The sequence below is a fragment of the Protomyctophum parallelum genome (genome assembly GCF_964188405.1).
Source record: "Protomyctophum parallelum genome assembly, chromosome: 14".
Lineage (NCBI taxonomy): Eukaryota > Metazoa > Chordata > Actinopteri > Myctophiformes > Myctophidae > Protomyctophum > Protomyctophum parallelum.
Window position 1 is genome coordinate 27,184,749 of NC_139709.1, and position 17,438 is coordinate 27,202,186.

The 17,438-nt window shown below is 43.6% G+C and overlaps 1 protein-coding gene across 4 annotated transcripts in view; it reads left to right on the forward strand.

The window, feature by feature from the left end:
• The window catches only part of LOC310870404 (histone-lysine N-methyltransferase 2C-like), a 95,534-nt gene that overhangs the window by 31,432 nt on the left and 46,664 nt on the right, over positions 1-17,438 (forward strand). For 3 of the 4 annotated variants that reach the window (XM_083781610.1, XM_083781612.1, XM_083781611.1), the window contains exons 10-15: positions 2,200-2,314; positions 5,195-5,370; positions 5,617-5,978; positions 12,263-12,340; positions 12,985-13,703; positions 15,190-15,312. In XM_083781610.1, coding sequence (XP_083637736.1) covers positions 2,200-2,314; positions 5,195-5,370; positions 5,617-5,978; positions 12,263-12,340; positions 12,985-13,703; positions 15,190-15,312 — 1,573 coding nt within the window. The remainder of the gene's footprint in view (positions 1-2,199; positions 2,315-5,194; positions 5,371-5,616; positions 5,979-12,262; positions 12,341-12,984; positions 13,704-15,189; positions 15,313-17,438) is intronic. The other variant, XM_083781613.1, reaches the window with a different exon arrangement.

Consider the following 17,438-nt stretch of genomic DNA (forward strand, 5'->3'; position numbering starts at 1 on the left):
GTTGAAGTCTCACACGAGCATCATTTCCATCCACCAGCTGTTCAAAAACCCGGAAGAGACGCCTGGTCTAGGCGTTTTCTTGACGCTTCTTGGCGCATACACACGCCTTACATTCTCTCTTCTGAACAGGTCAGGCACCCCAATCTGTAGGAGTCACTAGTGCAGTGTCAGAAATTGCACTCTTCCTGCTGGCTTCCCAATTGGCGAACACAGCCAGTTGTTGGTGCTGGAGGCACCATGCAGGAATTGATCCGTCCCAGTCTGGTTGGTGACGGGCAATTCAATTAAGAAAGTTCAAGCGAAACAAATTTATTGACATATATGTGTATGTATATGTATATCTATATGTATATGTATATGTATATGTATATGTATATGTATATGTATATGTATATGTATATGTATATGTATATGTATATATATATATATATACATGCATACATATGAACTGCACTCGCTGCCTGAAAAATGTGCTATATAAATAAAGATTGATTGATTGATTGAAATAATAAAGTTACAAGTTTTAGCGATTAGATTCCATTAACATAACACATACATATGACAAGCCAAGACGCTGTTGGTGAACTCAATGGACAATGACAATGGAGACATTGCAAGGTGGAGCTGGGGTTGAGTAGGAGGTGGATTACTTAACATTTATTCTGAAAAGATTATGACCGATTGAGGGCCAGTAGTATTAAAAACAATGAGTCAATCGCCCGATTGGCTGACTGCAAATTGAAAGAATCAGACTCACTAGTAGAGCTCATGCTTACAATTGTGAATGCAAGGCTTTGACAACATAGGGAAAAGGAAGTGACGTGGTTGAAAATCCCAGAAAAGAGAGAGAAAAGATAGAAATCTTTAATTGAATTCTCACCTAATTCTCTCACACACACACACACACACACAGATGGAGCATTAGGAGTTCCTAATCCTAAGGTCTTCAACGTTATTTTGACACTCCGAGTCCAGATATCCCTGTTATATAACAACGAGACTGTTTTCGAGGAAAAACTGCCTGAGGGTTTGGGCTGTGTGAAATTAGTACCGGTAATCATGTATGAGGTCTAAAGGGCGGCCTTGCTGAATGTGTTGAGACGCTGTCTGGGAATCAGAACGTGCCTGGCTCACCCCAACGGTCGACCTAGTCTGACGTTGAAACTAAACTAATATCAGATAAATCATTCATTAACCATGATGTATTGTCAACTATGCTCAAAATATGCCAATTTTCTCTGTATACATTTGTGGGAACGGAAAGATAAATGACTCGCTCTCTCTGTCTCTCGCTCTGTGATTTGAGCTGCTGCCTACAGTACTTATATTGCGCTCATTTTCTTGCACTAACCAACTGTTTCCCCGATAGATCCAAACAAGATGAGAACATGTTCTTGGCCCTATCAGATAGTGACAACTAGTGCAGCTAGAGAGTGTAATTTATCTTTCCGTTCCCACAAAAATATACAGAGACAATAGGCATAGATACGCATGGGAATTAATCATGAAACATTATTAATCTGATTCAAAGTTTAATGGTTTAACAGCCCTTTACAGATCCTCAAACTATCCTCAAAATAAAATCACGTTCAGAAAATCAATGAATCCTTGAACGGTGACCACTTTTTGACTACTTGCCAGCCTTGACACCATTTATTGCCATTGCCCTTGTCTCATCCAGCTCCAGCTGTCTCAATCGTTTTAGTTTGTTATTTGAACTTGAACTCTTGAACTCTCCAAGTAGCTGAGCTGCAAGGGTAGAGGTATGGAGGAAAAGTGTTGATTCAAAGTTTAGTTTGACTGAGGGTAACCAATTGAAGGCCCCCCGTGGCTCTTCTCATGATTTCAAAGCAGGAACTCACAGAAGATTTTAGTTAAAATATGCAAAACTATTCAACATTTTCTATTCAACATTTTTTTTTTATATTTCAACATCAGCTTGCAACTTTTTTTTAATAACCTATGGTTAAAGTGCTCATAATGATTATGATGCTGTGTTAACACATTTGGCTGAGGACCACCTGGACCCCCCCAAGGGGTCCCTGGACCCCACTTTGAGAGCCACTGGTCTAGTAGTCACAAGACAAACCTGCTATGCCGTCTCTGACTGTGGTGTCATTCAGTTTGAATTTTACGCTTCAGTGTATACGTTCGACCAAATGTCATTTTCCTTCCGTTTGGCTTTCCCCCGGTACGCAGAAACCCAGGAGAGGACACCAAGATGTTGGTGTGTGACATGTGCGACAAAGGCTACCACACCTTCTGCCTACAACCTGCCATGGAGACTCTCCCCACCAACGGCTGGAGATGCAAGGTGGGTACAAAATGTCAAATGCCACACAGAGTTGGCTTCTATACCTAGCAATGGCAGGCAGTGTTTCTCGTGGGTCAGGGCCCAAAAGTGGGTCGCAAGGCAATCTGATAGGTTTGCAACAAAGAACAAGATAAGGTAATAGATATTGGGTTGCAGCGATGCTTCAAGCCTATAGTATGTACTACCTAGAGCACGTGATGTTTTGGTATCGGTGTTAATGGTAATGTAATGTCAGATGGATAACTGCAGCACAACATTCTTGATGCACCATATAAGATTTTCCTTGGTGGCATTAGCCGTAGTCTGGTATTGTCCTACCAGTGCTGGTTTATTATTGTGGCTGAAATGACACGCCTTGTGACTATTTCTTTTAACCCATTCTGACCTGAGATCAGATTCTAAAAATGTCTTCTGCATCCGGACAGTTTTCTGAAAAAGATCTACAAGCTCAAGATCTACAAGCTCATAGCGTGCCACTCGGTGGCACGCTATGAGCTTGTAGATCTGCTATTTTTCAATAGCTAAAGCATGACATAATGCTAACACCAAAAGGGGTTCCCACCCAAAATGGGTCAATTGTGGGTGAAAACAGTCTGCACACACTGTGCAGGAAGCACAGTGTTACATTTTATGGAGCTGTGCCTTTACCAGCCAATGTTACTCAAAGAGTCAACAAGTTTTATGCACATCCATCATGCAGGTACAATGAACGGAGTGAGAGACTTAATATTTTGCTTCTATCGATGCACTGAGGTGAATAAAAACCTTATTTAGGTCTGCAAAGGTGTGTTGTGTAATTGTGCAGCCCTGATTGGTGTGATATCGTAGGTCAAATGGTATATAATGAACCTGTGTTCATTTAATGTGCCTCTGTGAGTGTTGAAATGGGCTGTGCAGTGTTTGGTTATCAACCCTTTCACAATTGAGTCATTTAACAATACAAAATCTTTGTCTTTGATGACTTTCTTTTAATTGTGCAGCTCTATGTCCTACCCAGTTTCACTACTCATAACTACATTCTTCTTCCTGCACATTAGCCTTTGTCCTAATGCATAGGAAAGTGTCCACCACAGAAGAGAATAATTACCTCTTTTTTTTTTGGTGGTTTGCGTCTCTGCTTCCTGTGGTTAAGAAATTAATCGAGCTGGCTGATCTTTTGAATGCTGCCGTTAAACCTCAGCTCCGCAAGATAACTCTGTATGTGTGTGTGATTGTGTGTGTGGTTCTTTCTGTGCATGCGCTTATTTACATGCGTGCATGTGTACGGCTGCATACACATGGGACTAACGGATATAGCGCATGCACTGCACAATCACGTGTGTGTGTGTGTGTGTGTGTGCAACGGAAGCACATGCCTCCCACCATTGCAGGCTTCTGGCAGTGCAGGTGGCACGTCTGTCAACCCAGGCAGCTGGCTAGCACATTGCCCAATCAGCTGCGGCGGTCGTCAGGCCAAGGTGCGCATAGACAACCACAGCAGTAGAGGAGGAACCAGCTGGTGGAACATCTACACACTTAACATCTCTGTCTGACTCAGCACGGCAGCACAGGAACGCAGTCTTACAGCCCCACCACCCTCCCACCCCCCCCAGCATACTCTGGTGCTTGCTTTCCATTCACCCCTCCCCTCCACCCCCACCCCCAAGGCAGTTTTGTTCTGAGTGCAGCCATGTGCATCTCCATGTCTTGGAAATGAATGAAAAATGAATCATTGCTCCAGTTTCAGCTCTCTGGCGTGTTCCTCCAGCCAGCTGGATTGTCTGAGCTTCGTCCCTCGTAGACCTTTTCGCTGTTTGTTTACGGTGTATCTGCAGGTGGAGTCTGACAAGCACTTAGTTGCTTGCGGAGTTGTCCTTGATCTACCACTCAAACTTTTATTCCGGTTTCTTTCTTAGACAGTCACACTAGGAAATTAAGGAAATATTACAACAACTCTGTGACTGTGACACACGAGGAGCATTACCCTTATTTGTAAGGTTAGACATATAGCACCTGAGCAAGGCGGGAGAATTGGGGAAAAATAATTGATCATACTGATCGATTTGATACTCAAGTTCTTCTCAAGTTTCACATGGGTTTGTTTTATAATTTTCTAAAGCATGATGCATTTATTCACACAATGTTTTTATAAACGCTAGTACTGTGGACCCGCAATGTATTTTTCCTCGTTTGTCTTTTATGTCCGTCTACAGTGGCGTGCACAGACATTTAGAGGGGCAGGTGCTCAAGTGAAAAAAGGGCACCTTGTGCAGCGCGTGGAACCGGCCGGTTGCCTTAATAGTGTGAGATTTATAGATTTTGAATTGTTCAATGTCACCATGGTCCACATACTGTACAACAAAAAAACTAACAAAAAAAAAACTTTTTTTAAGGGCACATTGCTGTCCAGAGGGCAAAGGGCAGATGCTTTAGCACCACCTAGTGTCTATCTGTGCATGCCACTGTTTGTCTAGGCAGCTAACTGTTAGAAAGCTACTGCTGCCTCTGCTGGCTGCTGGAATAGGCAACCACCCCCTACATAATGGAAATGGAGAGCAAGCAAGAGAAAGCCTGTATATACTTCCACAACCGATTATCACATGAGCGCTGGTGTTTGGTGTTTTCCTTTTTCTTTTTGTACGTTCTCTTGCAGTAAGAAATACAATAAAAAGGCTGAACCTTTGTTGCAGAAAAATGATTCATGCCACATCATCACATCCATGGTGGTGAAACGTGTCTCTTTCACCACTGCTCTGCTTAATGTGATACTGTGTGTGTGTGTGTGTGTGTGTGTGTGTGTGTGTGTGTGTGTGTGTGTGTGTGTGTGTGTGTGTGTGTGTGGTATGCTGAGGCTTTGCCAATCATCTTGCTAATGGGACCTCCATCCTTTCGCTTTCACAGAACTGCAGAATATGTATCCAATGTGGGACAAGAACCGGCGGCCAGTGGCACCACACCAGCCTGCTGTGTGAGAACTGTGTCCAACATCAGGACCCCACTCTTTGCTGCCCTCTGTGTGCCTGCATCCTTGATCCTGAGCACCACAAAGACCTGCTCTCCTGCCACAGCTGCAAAAGGTAGAGTATCATAATCCGCTTCATCAGGCTTATGACCTCTGAATGAGAAATCCTGAGGTCTGGTCTACCCACCATTGACGGAGCCTTGCTGGTAAAAAAAGGAAGCTGCCTAATTCTTTCCTCTGGGGAAGTCGGTTGTCCCTTGTAAAATGTGTTTGTGTGTGGGGAGACACAAAGGCAAAACACTGCATAGAAATCTCTTGTCGTGTCATCCGATAAATCCCTTTCTCTTTCGCTTGCTTTCAGATGGCTGCACCTGGAGTGCGAGCGTCAGAACTCAGGCCAAGCAGACATCCACCCCAGGGAAGACTATGTTTGCTCCAACTGCAGGTCTCCTGCTCCGGAGCAGGCCTTGCAGACGGAGGAGGATATGGACACCGGGCCGGAGCTTAGCCCTCAGTCGGCCTCAATGCACACAGACTCGGAGGCCGGCCTACCGCTGGCTCGAACGCACACGGACTCAGAACCTGGCACTGAACCGCCTGCTGAAATGCACAATGACCCAGAACCGGAATTACTCACCGTTCCATTGCACTCGGACAGGGAGCCGGTCCAAGTCCAAGCCGCTGTTCAGGAGGAGATCCTCGCCACGTCGGCCCAAACGCCTGGTGAGTCCTTTTGTTCCAACAGCGCACTAGACTGTACTCACTTCAGGAATACAGTCTCAGGGACAGGGACTTTTTTTGCCCCTGAAATGCCACTGTGTTTTTCCTGCAAATCTCTTATTTCCCCTGCATACCCTAGTGTCCCTAGACTCCCTACTTGACTTGGCGGGTGCACTGCAGTCATCAGAGCAAGAGTGGATTGTTTGTCGCCTGGCTTATTACCTCTCAGTATTACAAAAGTGCCACCATGATCTAGAATCATACACAATAGGCTGTTGGGTCAGTAAAGGCACTAAATTCCACAGTTGAGAATTCTTTGTCTCTGCCTCTGTCAGATGCAGGTGTGTGGACCAGCTCCAGGTTGATTAGTATCTCAAGTAAAAAAAAAAAACCCTCTGTTGTGGCAGATGAAGGGACTGGAGTTTGTATGAAGATCAGAGACAACCACACTCGCACTCTTAATTCTTTCCATAAGCAGATATTGTACTGTAACCGCAGTTCATAGTTTTTTCATTGTGAAATTAAAAAGCACTTTTGCTTCCCCCTGCTGTTTCTTGGAAGAAGAGCTTTGGCTGCACGGGTTGACACCGAGGTCTCAAGACGGGTTATGTTTCACTGCCCGAGGGTCATGTTCACTTGGTAAAAAATGTAAATGAGCCTGTTTTTTTAAATTTAGTTTAAAATGGTCATAAACATAGCTAACTGGTTTGATCATTCATGTTTGTCCAGCCAACAGTGCAAGCTGTGCTGTGTCTATGTGCTTATGTACTTAAGTGTACATTCAAGTTAGGCTCCCATCATCTGCTAGTTTATACTTGCCTGACTTTACTGCACTGTTGAACTTTTGTAGAACCCTGTCCCAGTGTTGTATACAGTGAAGCTACCTGGGCATGATGTAAACATGCTAATATTTCATCTTTAAGTGGATTCTGTTATACGTATGTACTACTTAGTTCTGGGGAGAGTGGAATCGCTGTATTCATGTTATATTAGCTACCCTTGATGTAAGTTCTCTACCACAGTGGTTCTCAAAGTGGAGCGGTTCCGAGGGGTTTCCCAAAAGAATTGTGGAACAGTTTAATGTCACTTGGATTAACTCTTACTTAGCGGTCTTCACGGGTCCATCTGAACTGAAAATACTGACCTGTACAGGTTCGTGTCCGTATTGTTGTCAAAGTCAGGCTGGGTTGGTTCAAATTCCTGGCTCTGTATTATGATGATTTGTGATACCCGAGTGGATCTGAAAACAGCCATACTCAGCACTGATCAGTAGAGAAAAGCATGAAGTATGATGTGTAGACTGACCTCAGATTACTGCACCGCAAAATAAGAGGGGGAAAGTTGAGCTATCAGTAGAAAAAACTATGCAGAAAAAAACGACACATATTAGCGCTGTACTCGACTCTGAAGATTTAGTCTAAATGTTTAGACCATGTTACTGCATGCCAAGTGCAACATATGCTATACATGGCCATAGGTAAATGTTTTGTTCATTGATTGCATTTTGTGCAATAAATCCACTATAGTATACAGTATATGACGACAGAAGGTTCATTTTACGACAATGCATCAGAGTGCACATTGTCTGTAGTACAGTTATGTAGCACAATGCAACTGTAGCCAGCATGAGATAAAATGACTCGCCTATGGAGCTCGCTTGTGTAGGTCATAAGCTCATGGTTTTCATATCGTCAATGTATGAAGTTTTGCCCAAATGTTGCCTTTAAATGTCCGTTGTCTTGTTTACTTCTGACCAGCATCAAGATCCTCTGAAAACTGGATTATCGATATTTTATTGTATTGATATGTTTAGTGAACCCAGGTTTTATTTTGAGGTCTACCTACTTCAAAGTCAAACACTCCTACTGCTGAGTAGGTGAAACCAACTTGATGACTCAAGGGGCCTCTGACTGACTGTCAATTATCAGGGGTAGTTGAAAATGATACATCTACAACAAACTCACGTTGTGAGCTTCTGCTATTTTCAGGCTTTAGGTTTCAGATTAGGTCATGAAGTAAGCCGTTAATACTGTGTGTAACTTAAATCTTTGTAGTATTTTTGGTGACACCAGTGGTAGCTACAAAGTCAATACAACAATATATTACTTCTATGATTCCCAGAAGTCTGTTCAAAATTAAATGGTCTCGCCGGAAGCATCGGGCCGAAACAAATGTAACGTCTGTGGTTTGACCTGTCAGGGCTCTGAGAGTCCGCGTGCAGAGTGCAGACATGCCGCTCCACAGAGTCCACACCAGGGCTCGCGTGCAGAGTGCACACATGCAGCTCCACACCAGGGCTCGAAATGACCCTTTTTTAACTTGGTAGCACTGGTGCTCCTATTTAAAAATGCAGGAGCATCGGCTAAACTTTTGCAGCACAGAGGGGTCAGGTCAGCTCAGAGCAACTTGCCTGTAGGGCAAGTACAGGTCATGTTCTACTTGCCCAAAGGTCATGCTCACTTGCCTGAAAAGTAAATCGCATATTATATAATGCTAAAATGTCATGGCTCATTTTTTTATGCCAAATACCTACATAGTAAGGGTGTAACGATATAGTAATTGTATAGAAATATCAATTTAAAAGAATCAAGAGTATATCGATATGTAAACAGCAAGTATCGTTTGACTTTGTATCGTATCGTTTTGCAATGGAAATAATCGGTATCGAGTTGTTTTGCAATGGAAATATATATATTTTTTATCAATACTAAGAATTTGTGCATTGTATTTAGCGATTTTAAGAAGAAAAAAGCTCCATATAGCTATCGATAAATGTGTGTATTCTCTGTGTTCATGTCAAGGTGTGGGTTTGTCCATCTATTTTCCAGAGAATCACTGTGTTTACTTATTTATATCCATAATTATAAATCTTTCCCTTAAAAAACCTGCACTATCCACAAGTTTCACACATATTTAATGTATTTGGTAGTAGTAGTAGTTACTGTATCGATTTCAAATCATTGAATCCTATCGTATCGCCATAATGAACCAATATCGTCCATGTATCGCATTGTCAACCATTTATCGTGATGCGTATCTTATCGCTGTTAAAATGTATCATTACACCCCTACTACATAGCTATGAATATGACTATGGTGGCTATGGGATCACACTTTTATATGTGAAAACAGCACATTATAGGTAAACAGTGCTCTTTATTTTACATTCCACAGACAAGAAGACAGAGCGCTCTGGTCATGTTCAGTTCAGGTGTTGTGTTTATAATAGATTAGGTTGCATCCCCTCTCAAATGAGCACTTGGACCTGAACGAAAACTCAGAAAGTTTAATTTACCTGCCAGGGGCAGATGGGCAACCCTTAGTGTCAATGCCTGCCCACCAAAAATGTAAGGACCACCAATATTTTATACAAAACATAAACAATATAACCGTACGCTTTTGTAAGGACCTTAAAATATATCATATCTTTTTTTAAACAGCATAATGTCCACTAGAGCGTTTTCGTTGAAAGTTTGTTGTATTTCTGTTGTATGACATGGTCGGTTGAGTATAAATTAGCCTTTAGACTATGCATTACAGCTCTAGGCCACGCTGTAGCATCACTGTGCCCTGGCCCCACTTTCACAATAACTACATAACACAAGAACCTCCTTTCCTTCTTCCCTCGCGGACCTTATAAGCAGCATCAACATTGTGAATTGCTTGACACTGCCGCCAGAAACTTAGGAAGCAAAGGACTCCATCTCCACTCTGATCTGTGGCACTTGGCTGCCAGCAGTAGACCCCTGGAAGCAGGGGAATCAGCGGTGGGGCTGGGCATATTGGATCCAGCCACACTGCCCACACTCTTGTCTAGACAGACGACTCCACAGGCAGGAGAGAAATGGATTGGACTGGCATCATGGTGATGATGACAGATCCCTATGCCTGCAAGTTTGCAACCTGCCTCGGAGCTAAGCAGGCTCATTCATGACTGCTCACGGAGACCTGCCCGTGCACACTGCACACACACACGCCTCACAGTAGCAGCATTCACTCTCTCACTCCTCTGGCTCCACACTGCGGAGTGCGAGTCCTGTAATAATGATCAGTGGGTGTGTTGGAAGAAGTTGTTTTTCGTGCCAGCCCAGGCCACGAGGTGCTGCCTGCATCATAGATTTAACTGATAAGGTTGCGTCTCCCCCGCTGTGGTTGTAAATAACCGTTTAGCAGTGGCCTACCGACTCTGATCTGTGTATTGATTTGAGGGAAGCCATCAGAGGTTTGTACCCTGCTCTCCAGAATTGGACTGAGCAGAGCTTACCAGCGTGCCAAATGCTGCCAATGCATGAATCATGATGCTCCTTCGTCTCTGCCCCCTCAAATAGCGATGAGGATTTTGAATCGAATCCTCTCTAGTCTAGTCCTTGCCTTCAAACTCTGAGGAGGTAATAAAAAGTATTATTTACAATGAACAGCCTGAACAGCCTAATTGATATACCGTATATTGAACTTTTGTTCCGTCCGGTGCATGTATTGGTTTTGGCTTCATCATGAGATCTGAAACTGCCACCACTTACTGCCTGCCTATGTAACATAATTACTGTCATTAAACAGAGCTGTTGTCACCTGCTAGGATCCTCCTCTGCTCGGGGCTTAACAGCATGCTTATCATGAGTCACCCGAGAGACGTTCGACTAACCCGGGAGCGCAAATCACACCCGACGTAGGACCTTACCTACATTAACCACTTAAGCCCTATTTCATACGGTGCCCTATTTCATAAGGTGCCAGGCGGCGAAAATAGCTGATCGACGAGCTCCAGCTTGTAGATGTTTTTGTGCCATTTGTTTTGAGGGGCGCTAGCTCTTTCGTCCTAACACAAACATTAAATGCCATTGACAATGAATGGAGAATTTACATCATATGTGTCTGAGCAAATCTGTATTTTTGTCCTACACAAAGTGTCCCATTGACAATGCATGTATGACGTAAAGAGCGCCCCTCACTTCACACGAGTGTGATTTTATTGTAGTTTGAGAATTTTCAGCTATAATGACATGGGGATGCTAGGTTAAATGTGGTTAATCGGAGCCTTGTGAGTTTATCTTTACCATCACCCCATTCAGTGCTCAAGATATAGGAAGTAGGGTTTTTTATGTGAATGAGAACATGTGTTGGGTTTTGGTCAAATGGTTTTACGCCTGCCTCCTAGTTGACTCTTCTGGCATCGCCACCGGATGTGCACCTGCAAGCTGCACAGTCATGAGCCCACAGAGTGCACAGAAACTGGGATGTTGGTTGTCATGGTTACTCCCTTCCCTGGCAGAGATGCTTAGCAGGTGCATGCGTGTGTCGGGAGTAGGGTGACATGGGAACGTGTGGATTGAAATGGTGGGTGCCTCGTTAAGACTAGACTATCTGTACTGTCAGAGGCTGTCTGGCCGAATATTGGGTGGTTGTGAGGATGCCTGATAGCCAGGAATGACTAGTTCTATTCATACCGGACTGATGCCACGCAGAGCTGGCTTTGATACGGCACAAAATGGAGTGCGAAAGGGCAGAATAAAGGCATTGGATTCATACCGAAATGTAACCTATATATGATTGGCTGGTCTGCCTGTTGTGCAGTGTGACTGCATCCAATAGTTGATGACCACCAGGATCAGTAATGGATCTATAACATTTTTGTTCATGTGTTTTTTTCCCCCTACATACAGGTTTAATGTTTGTTTTTAGTTCAATGTTTGTTTTAAAAACGCCATTGACAATGAAGGGAAAATTTACGTCATCTTGTCCCTAACACAAACATTAAATGCCATTAACAATAAAGAGAATTTAATGTTTGTTTTGACACTGTTTGTTTTACATCGCCATTACATCACCTAATAAACATGAGTTAGACTTTAATATATTAGTGCCCCTTACTTCACACAGGTGTGATTTTTTTAAAGCATTTGTAAAGGCTTATCAATCAAATTTTAAGTTTATTTCATAACATTCCTAGCCAGGTATGTTAAATAGTGTCGATACTGAAAATTGAAATCCCCTTTTCATAGGAATTGGTGTGAACTGTCTGACATTAAGAACTTTGTAGTTGATTTGAAAGACTGAGTTAATAATGTATTATTGACCACGTGCTGTATTTCCCTCCCCAGAGGGAGAAGGATTCACAGGCTACACATGAGAGCTTGGCTATGTTTTCTCTGCTTTTGGTTTGTCAGGGTTGGATTTTGAGATAGTGCAGGCACATTTTAAAACATTCCTCACTGTCAATTAGTTGCAGGCCATAAATTCTCTCCATATTTATGCAGACAATCATGCATTATTATATTTTTCCCCCCCAGAAGTCTCAGTGGAAAATGACATTGTTGAGCAGCAGGTAGACTCACCTGGCAACAAAATCCTGACGGAGATCAAACAAGGTTTGTTCCCTGGCTTTTTGATTCAGTCTAATCAGCATCATGCACCTCCTTTTCTTTTCCATGAACATTACAATAAATCTGAATTAATTATTTTCCGTAGAATTTGCATCATCACAAGTAGTTATCCACTTAAACAGTCATTCAATCCACCTTTTGTTTTATCCCAATACTATCCCACTCCAAATCTCTTCTAGCTCTGGTTAGGTCTCTGAAATTGTCAACAATATCGCTAAATGATTATGTTCCACTTTCAAGTTCAACAGTAGGGAAACCTATTAACTGACAGAGTTTCTACTAATCTTTGAAGACTCACAGAATATTATTTTAATTATGTTTTATGTGCATTTTTTTGGTATGCCTGTACCTGTGCCTTTCATCTAAAAATGAAATACAAATGTATAAAAAAAGAGTCTCTACTTTCATCGGGGGGAAAAGTGTGTTACCGCTATGTTCCGCTCTTTAGTTATTAGGAGTAATGTCAGGCTTATGGGCAAAGCCACTGAGAAGAAGATCCTTTCACTCATGTTGCATTTACTTCACACGTAAATGCAAAGACCATGTAATCATTGGAGCCCACTTTTGGTCTCCAGTTAGATGCTGTCGGTTCATAAACACGTTAACATTCTTTACTATTGCACTTACAGAAATAAAACCAGCAGAGACCCCAATGACCCAGATCATGTCGTCACAGAGTCCCGAGTCTCCAAGGATTGCCCGGCAAGAGACCGAGTCGCTCCCGGTCCAGCTGTCTTTGGAGGCAGAACAGTCACCGGATGTTACACTATCAACCAAGCCAGCAAAGTCGGAGGCCTGCCCCGAGAAGGACATGGTTGAACCCAGCACAAAGGATGTTAAGGCCATCATCTCACCCACCAAAGAACCAAGTACTGCATCAGTAACCATCAAGGAGGAACCCATTGAGGTCTTACCATCAGAGCCTTCGGGTGGGGATCAAATGGAAACCACCCCAACAGAACTTTGCAAGGAGAGAGGAGAGGGTTCCATCCACTGGAAGCTGGAGGAGTCTGCCCACTCGGCAGCGTCCACCACCTCAGAGGAGATGGACACTACCCCCGAGAGCAAGCCCAGCCTCTCGTGTTTTAGCCCGTCTACTGAGGATAAACCTCATACGGCGTCCTTGGACAGACTGGCCGAGATGGCTGCCTCCCCCACCCACTCTTCCCCTCTGGCGAGAGGAACGTCTCCCAGAGAGCCTCCCCAGTCCCACACTCTCCCCCCTGTAGGGGATCATACCAGTATGGTGCCCGCTACCACACTCATACCACTCACCCCGAAGATTGGCATGGGAAAGCCGGCCATCTCCAAGAGGAAGTTCTCCCCCGGAAGGCCGAGAGTGAAACAGGTAGGCACTGTGAACGTTTACATTTCTGAAGAAGTGTAATTTATCTTCTCCTTCTCTTTTTTTTTCTCCCTTCAGGACATACGCCGGTTGTATGTGTTAAATCTGTGGCGTGCAGGCCTAAACACTGTTTGGTGATGATCATCCAGTATGTTACATACTTTGATATGAAGCATTGGTCAGTGACCTGTGGTCTCTGCTCAATGAAGGTGGATTGTGTTATCCCTGTGGGTTGCTTTAAGCAGCTTGCAGGCTTCAGGACCTACTGCTTCCATAATTCAGTCATGTCGCAGCTTGCAGCAGCGGGCTGCATGGATGTAATGGGGAAGAGGCAGTGTGGAGATGGAGGCTGGCTCTCCCGTTCCCCTCCCCCTCCATTTGCGTTCCACGTGACTAGTTACTGGCACTAGATTCATAAAGAGCTCCATGGAAGTTTGCCTTGTAGCGGTTCTGTTTCTTTGAAGTAAAGACGGATTCCTTACCATTCCTCACCTCAGTGGCATTCGCCATATCATCGGTCAATGTTGATGCCATGTCACAAACAACATCTTTCAAGCCTATACATCAGGAACATTCACCAATTCACTGTGTGTCCATGACTGGCTCTCCTAGTATTCTCCGTAATACCCCCATGAGGTAGCTGTACATGACTCTTTTTTTGACCACAGCAAAGTTATTATTCATCTCCTCGTTTCAGTGTCTCATTCCTGACTTTACAGTAGGGACGATCATAGACATACTATACTGTAGGAGGCCTATTGCAGACAAATAAGAGGGAGTTGAAGCACACCCATGGCTATTATATATTATGAATGATGCTGCTGAGCATAGACTAATTTAGCGTGCAAACTGTTATTTCTTCCCCAGATATATCCTATTGCTTAAACAAACACTACTAGGTTCAGACTAATTTGTTAGACTAGGCCCGGGGAAATCTAGCTTTCAGAGATTTGAATGTAGCTCCCATTTTGGTCCGGCACACTTTGTATAGTAGAGTCACGTGCTGTCGTGCTGACGCAATCCCCTTCCTTGTTTTGTCAACATGCCAGAGAGACACGCAGTTGCCATGACGAGAGGTTGCAGGGCCTCTCTCTCTCCTGCTGCATGCATGGTGCTGTGATGCCTTGGCAAGCTCTGCAGTGTGAGATTGCTGTGCGACTAACACGATTCTGCTCTCCAATTCTTGCCTGCGCCAAAGTATCTATCTATCTAGTAGTCGCGATGAACAAGCCTCAACTCATATGCATGTAAATTACGCAAAACCTGTCCTGCTCGTATTATAGCGTATCCAGATTCCTACGCTGTCACCTTATTTTAGTTGGGGTCTGTCGAACAGTTCCCAAGCAAGCTACATTAGACAACTCACTGCATCTCTCTAACATCTGTCTCTTATATGTTTTTGTTCCTTCGCTGGCTTTGTTTTTAAGTTGCTGCATTTTGTCACCCTTCCTTCCTCTCTCTCTCTCTCACTCGCCCCTCCTTACCTTAGGGCGCATGGAGCCCCCATAGCAGTGTGAGCTCCCCCTCATCCTGGTCCCCAGACCAGCCAGAGGGGTGGGACGTCCTAAAGACCAGGCAGCCCTCCGGCAGCCCCGGCTGGAGCATCAGAGTGGTAAATACCATGGCTCATCAAGAGACGCCCAGGCAGCAGCTGCCCTCCGTTAGCCCTCTGTTTACCATAGGCCAGGCACTATGCACTGGCAGGCTGTGTCGCTGAATGTCATTGTGATGAATGGTAGTCTGCACTCTCACAATTACTTATGCACATTAAAACACAAGCAGTACTACTCAGAGACCTGTGGTCACTGTAATGTAGTAACGGCCAGAGAAAAGTGCTACAGAAGGCCAAGTAGAAGAAGTTTAGCTAAGTTAAGCTATGTTGTTTAATTAGTGTAAACAGAAAAGAGGAAATCAAGCTGTAGGCGTACGGTTATACCGCATCCCACAGCGCCCACAAGTGATTGACTAATAATCAACACTAATGAATGAACGTGTTGTGGTCTATGTGCTCGTTTGTAGCCCGGCGCTGTTGGTTGGTTTGTTTGTTTGTTTGTCCTGCGCTTTAATTTAACCAAAGTGTCTGTTTACTATGCGACTTGATTTGCGATTCTTGTATTGTTTTCATATTTTTTCTGAGTGGGTAGAGCGTTGAGTGCGTGAGAGTAGCAGCAAAATGCGGGCACTTAGTGGAATAAATGTATGCCGCAATCTGTTGCCATGGTGACTTTGTCGTCACACTCTGCGTTAATTGGCCCATTGTGGCAGGAGGCCAACCCAGGTTAAACTGTCAGTTATGAGGATCAGGGAGGGGGGGGAGGGAGGGGAGGAGATGTTGGGACCAGAGCCAAATGCTGCGTAAATGGGAAGGGATTTGGGGGCACGGCTCGGGGTTTCTTGGAAGTAGACTGCCATTGACAGTTGCGATTAGACAGAGGCCTCTCACCGGAAATGTGCTGACAGCACAGTGGAGACCGGCTCACAAGAAACAACAGGCTTTTAACAGCCTTCCGAGAGCCCCAGTGCTCGCTGTAAAAGTGTAAAGTCAGAAGGGCATTCTGGCTGGTGGGCTACCACTAAAATTACGGTACTAGTTCTTACATAGAGGGATCAAAATATCAGGAAGTTCAGAAATTAATTAAAAATATATATCTCTTGTGATCCAGACTCTGTCTAGTTTCAAATCAAGTATTGTCAATTAAATACTGGACAATGCTTGACAATGACCTCCCCAAAAAAACGAGTGTTTTGCTGTTCCCTGCACAAGGGCTGGGTGGCAACCGACTGAACTACTTTGATACCAGAATATAGAAAAATGTCCTGTAAAGAAAATCAACAAATAATAATTTATATTCTGTTGTACAACGGTGTCTCATGCCAAAAATAACAGATCTACAATCTAACAATGTAGTGCATCATCTGGTGTTAGCTTGTTGTTTGTAAATGATGTTCTTTTCCCAAAGGCATACAGGAAAAACACTATTACGCCCAGAGGTGTAGCTCACATGTATTTTGTTGTTGTATTGAGAAGCTGGACTGTATGGCATTTGTTTATCGGACTCGATGCCAATATCTAATATAATGCAATCAATATACAGCATGGAAAAGCTATCTCAATCAAGACATTATAATTTATGATGTATTTTATTAAACACCTGAACATACTTTAAAAGGCGACTTCACCACTTCACACACTATACAAACCTATCTTCATATAATAGGTCCTCAGTCCTCACTAATGGTCATGATAAAATAGCACTTTGTTAGGCAGATTTGTATTATTGCGGGTTTCTGAACTGCCCACAGCCCTCCTATGAGACGCAGACCGAGTAGAAAGTAATTGTGCTATTTTATCATGAACATTAGTGAGGACCAATTAAATGAAGAGAGGTTGAAAAGATTGATATAATACATAGTCATCATCCTCTCCCCATCTTTTATCCCTGACCAAACAACAAAATGGAGAGCCGGGGAGCTCCGTGGCTGTAGCCTGAATCGCTAGCCACGCCCATTACAAAATATATGTTCTGGCCGATTCAGGTCTGGTGACTCTACGGCAGCCTCAGTTGAATATGTGATACCTTGGCTACGAATAATGAAGTGAATACAAAATGAAAATTCATTTTCATTTTGAGTGTCTGCTACCGTGGCTGGGGTGTTCTTTTATACTGTCTTGGCGGTGGTTAAATTCTGATCTATTTTCTCAGACAAGACCACAGAATTGATCATTTCTACCGAACA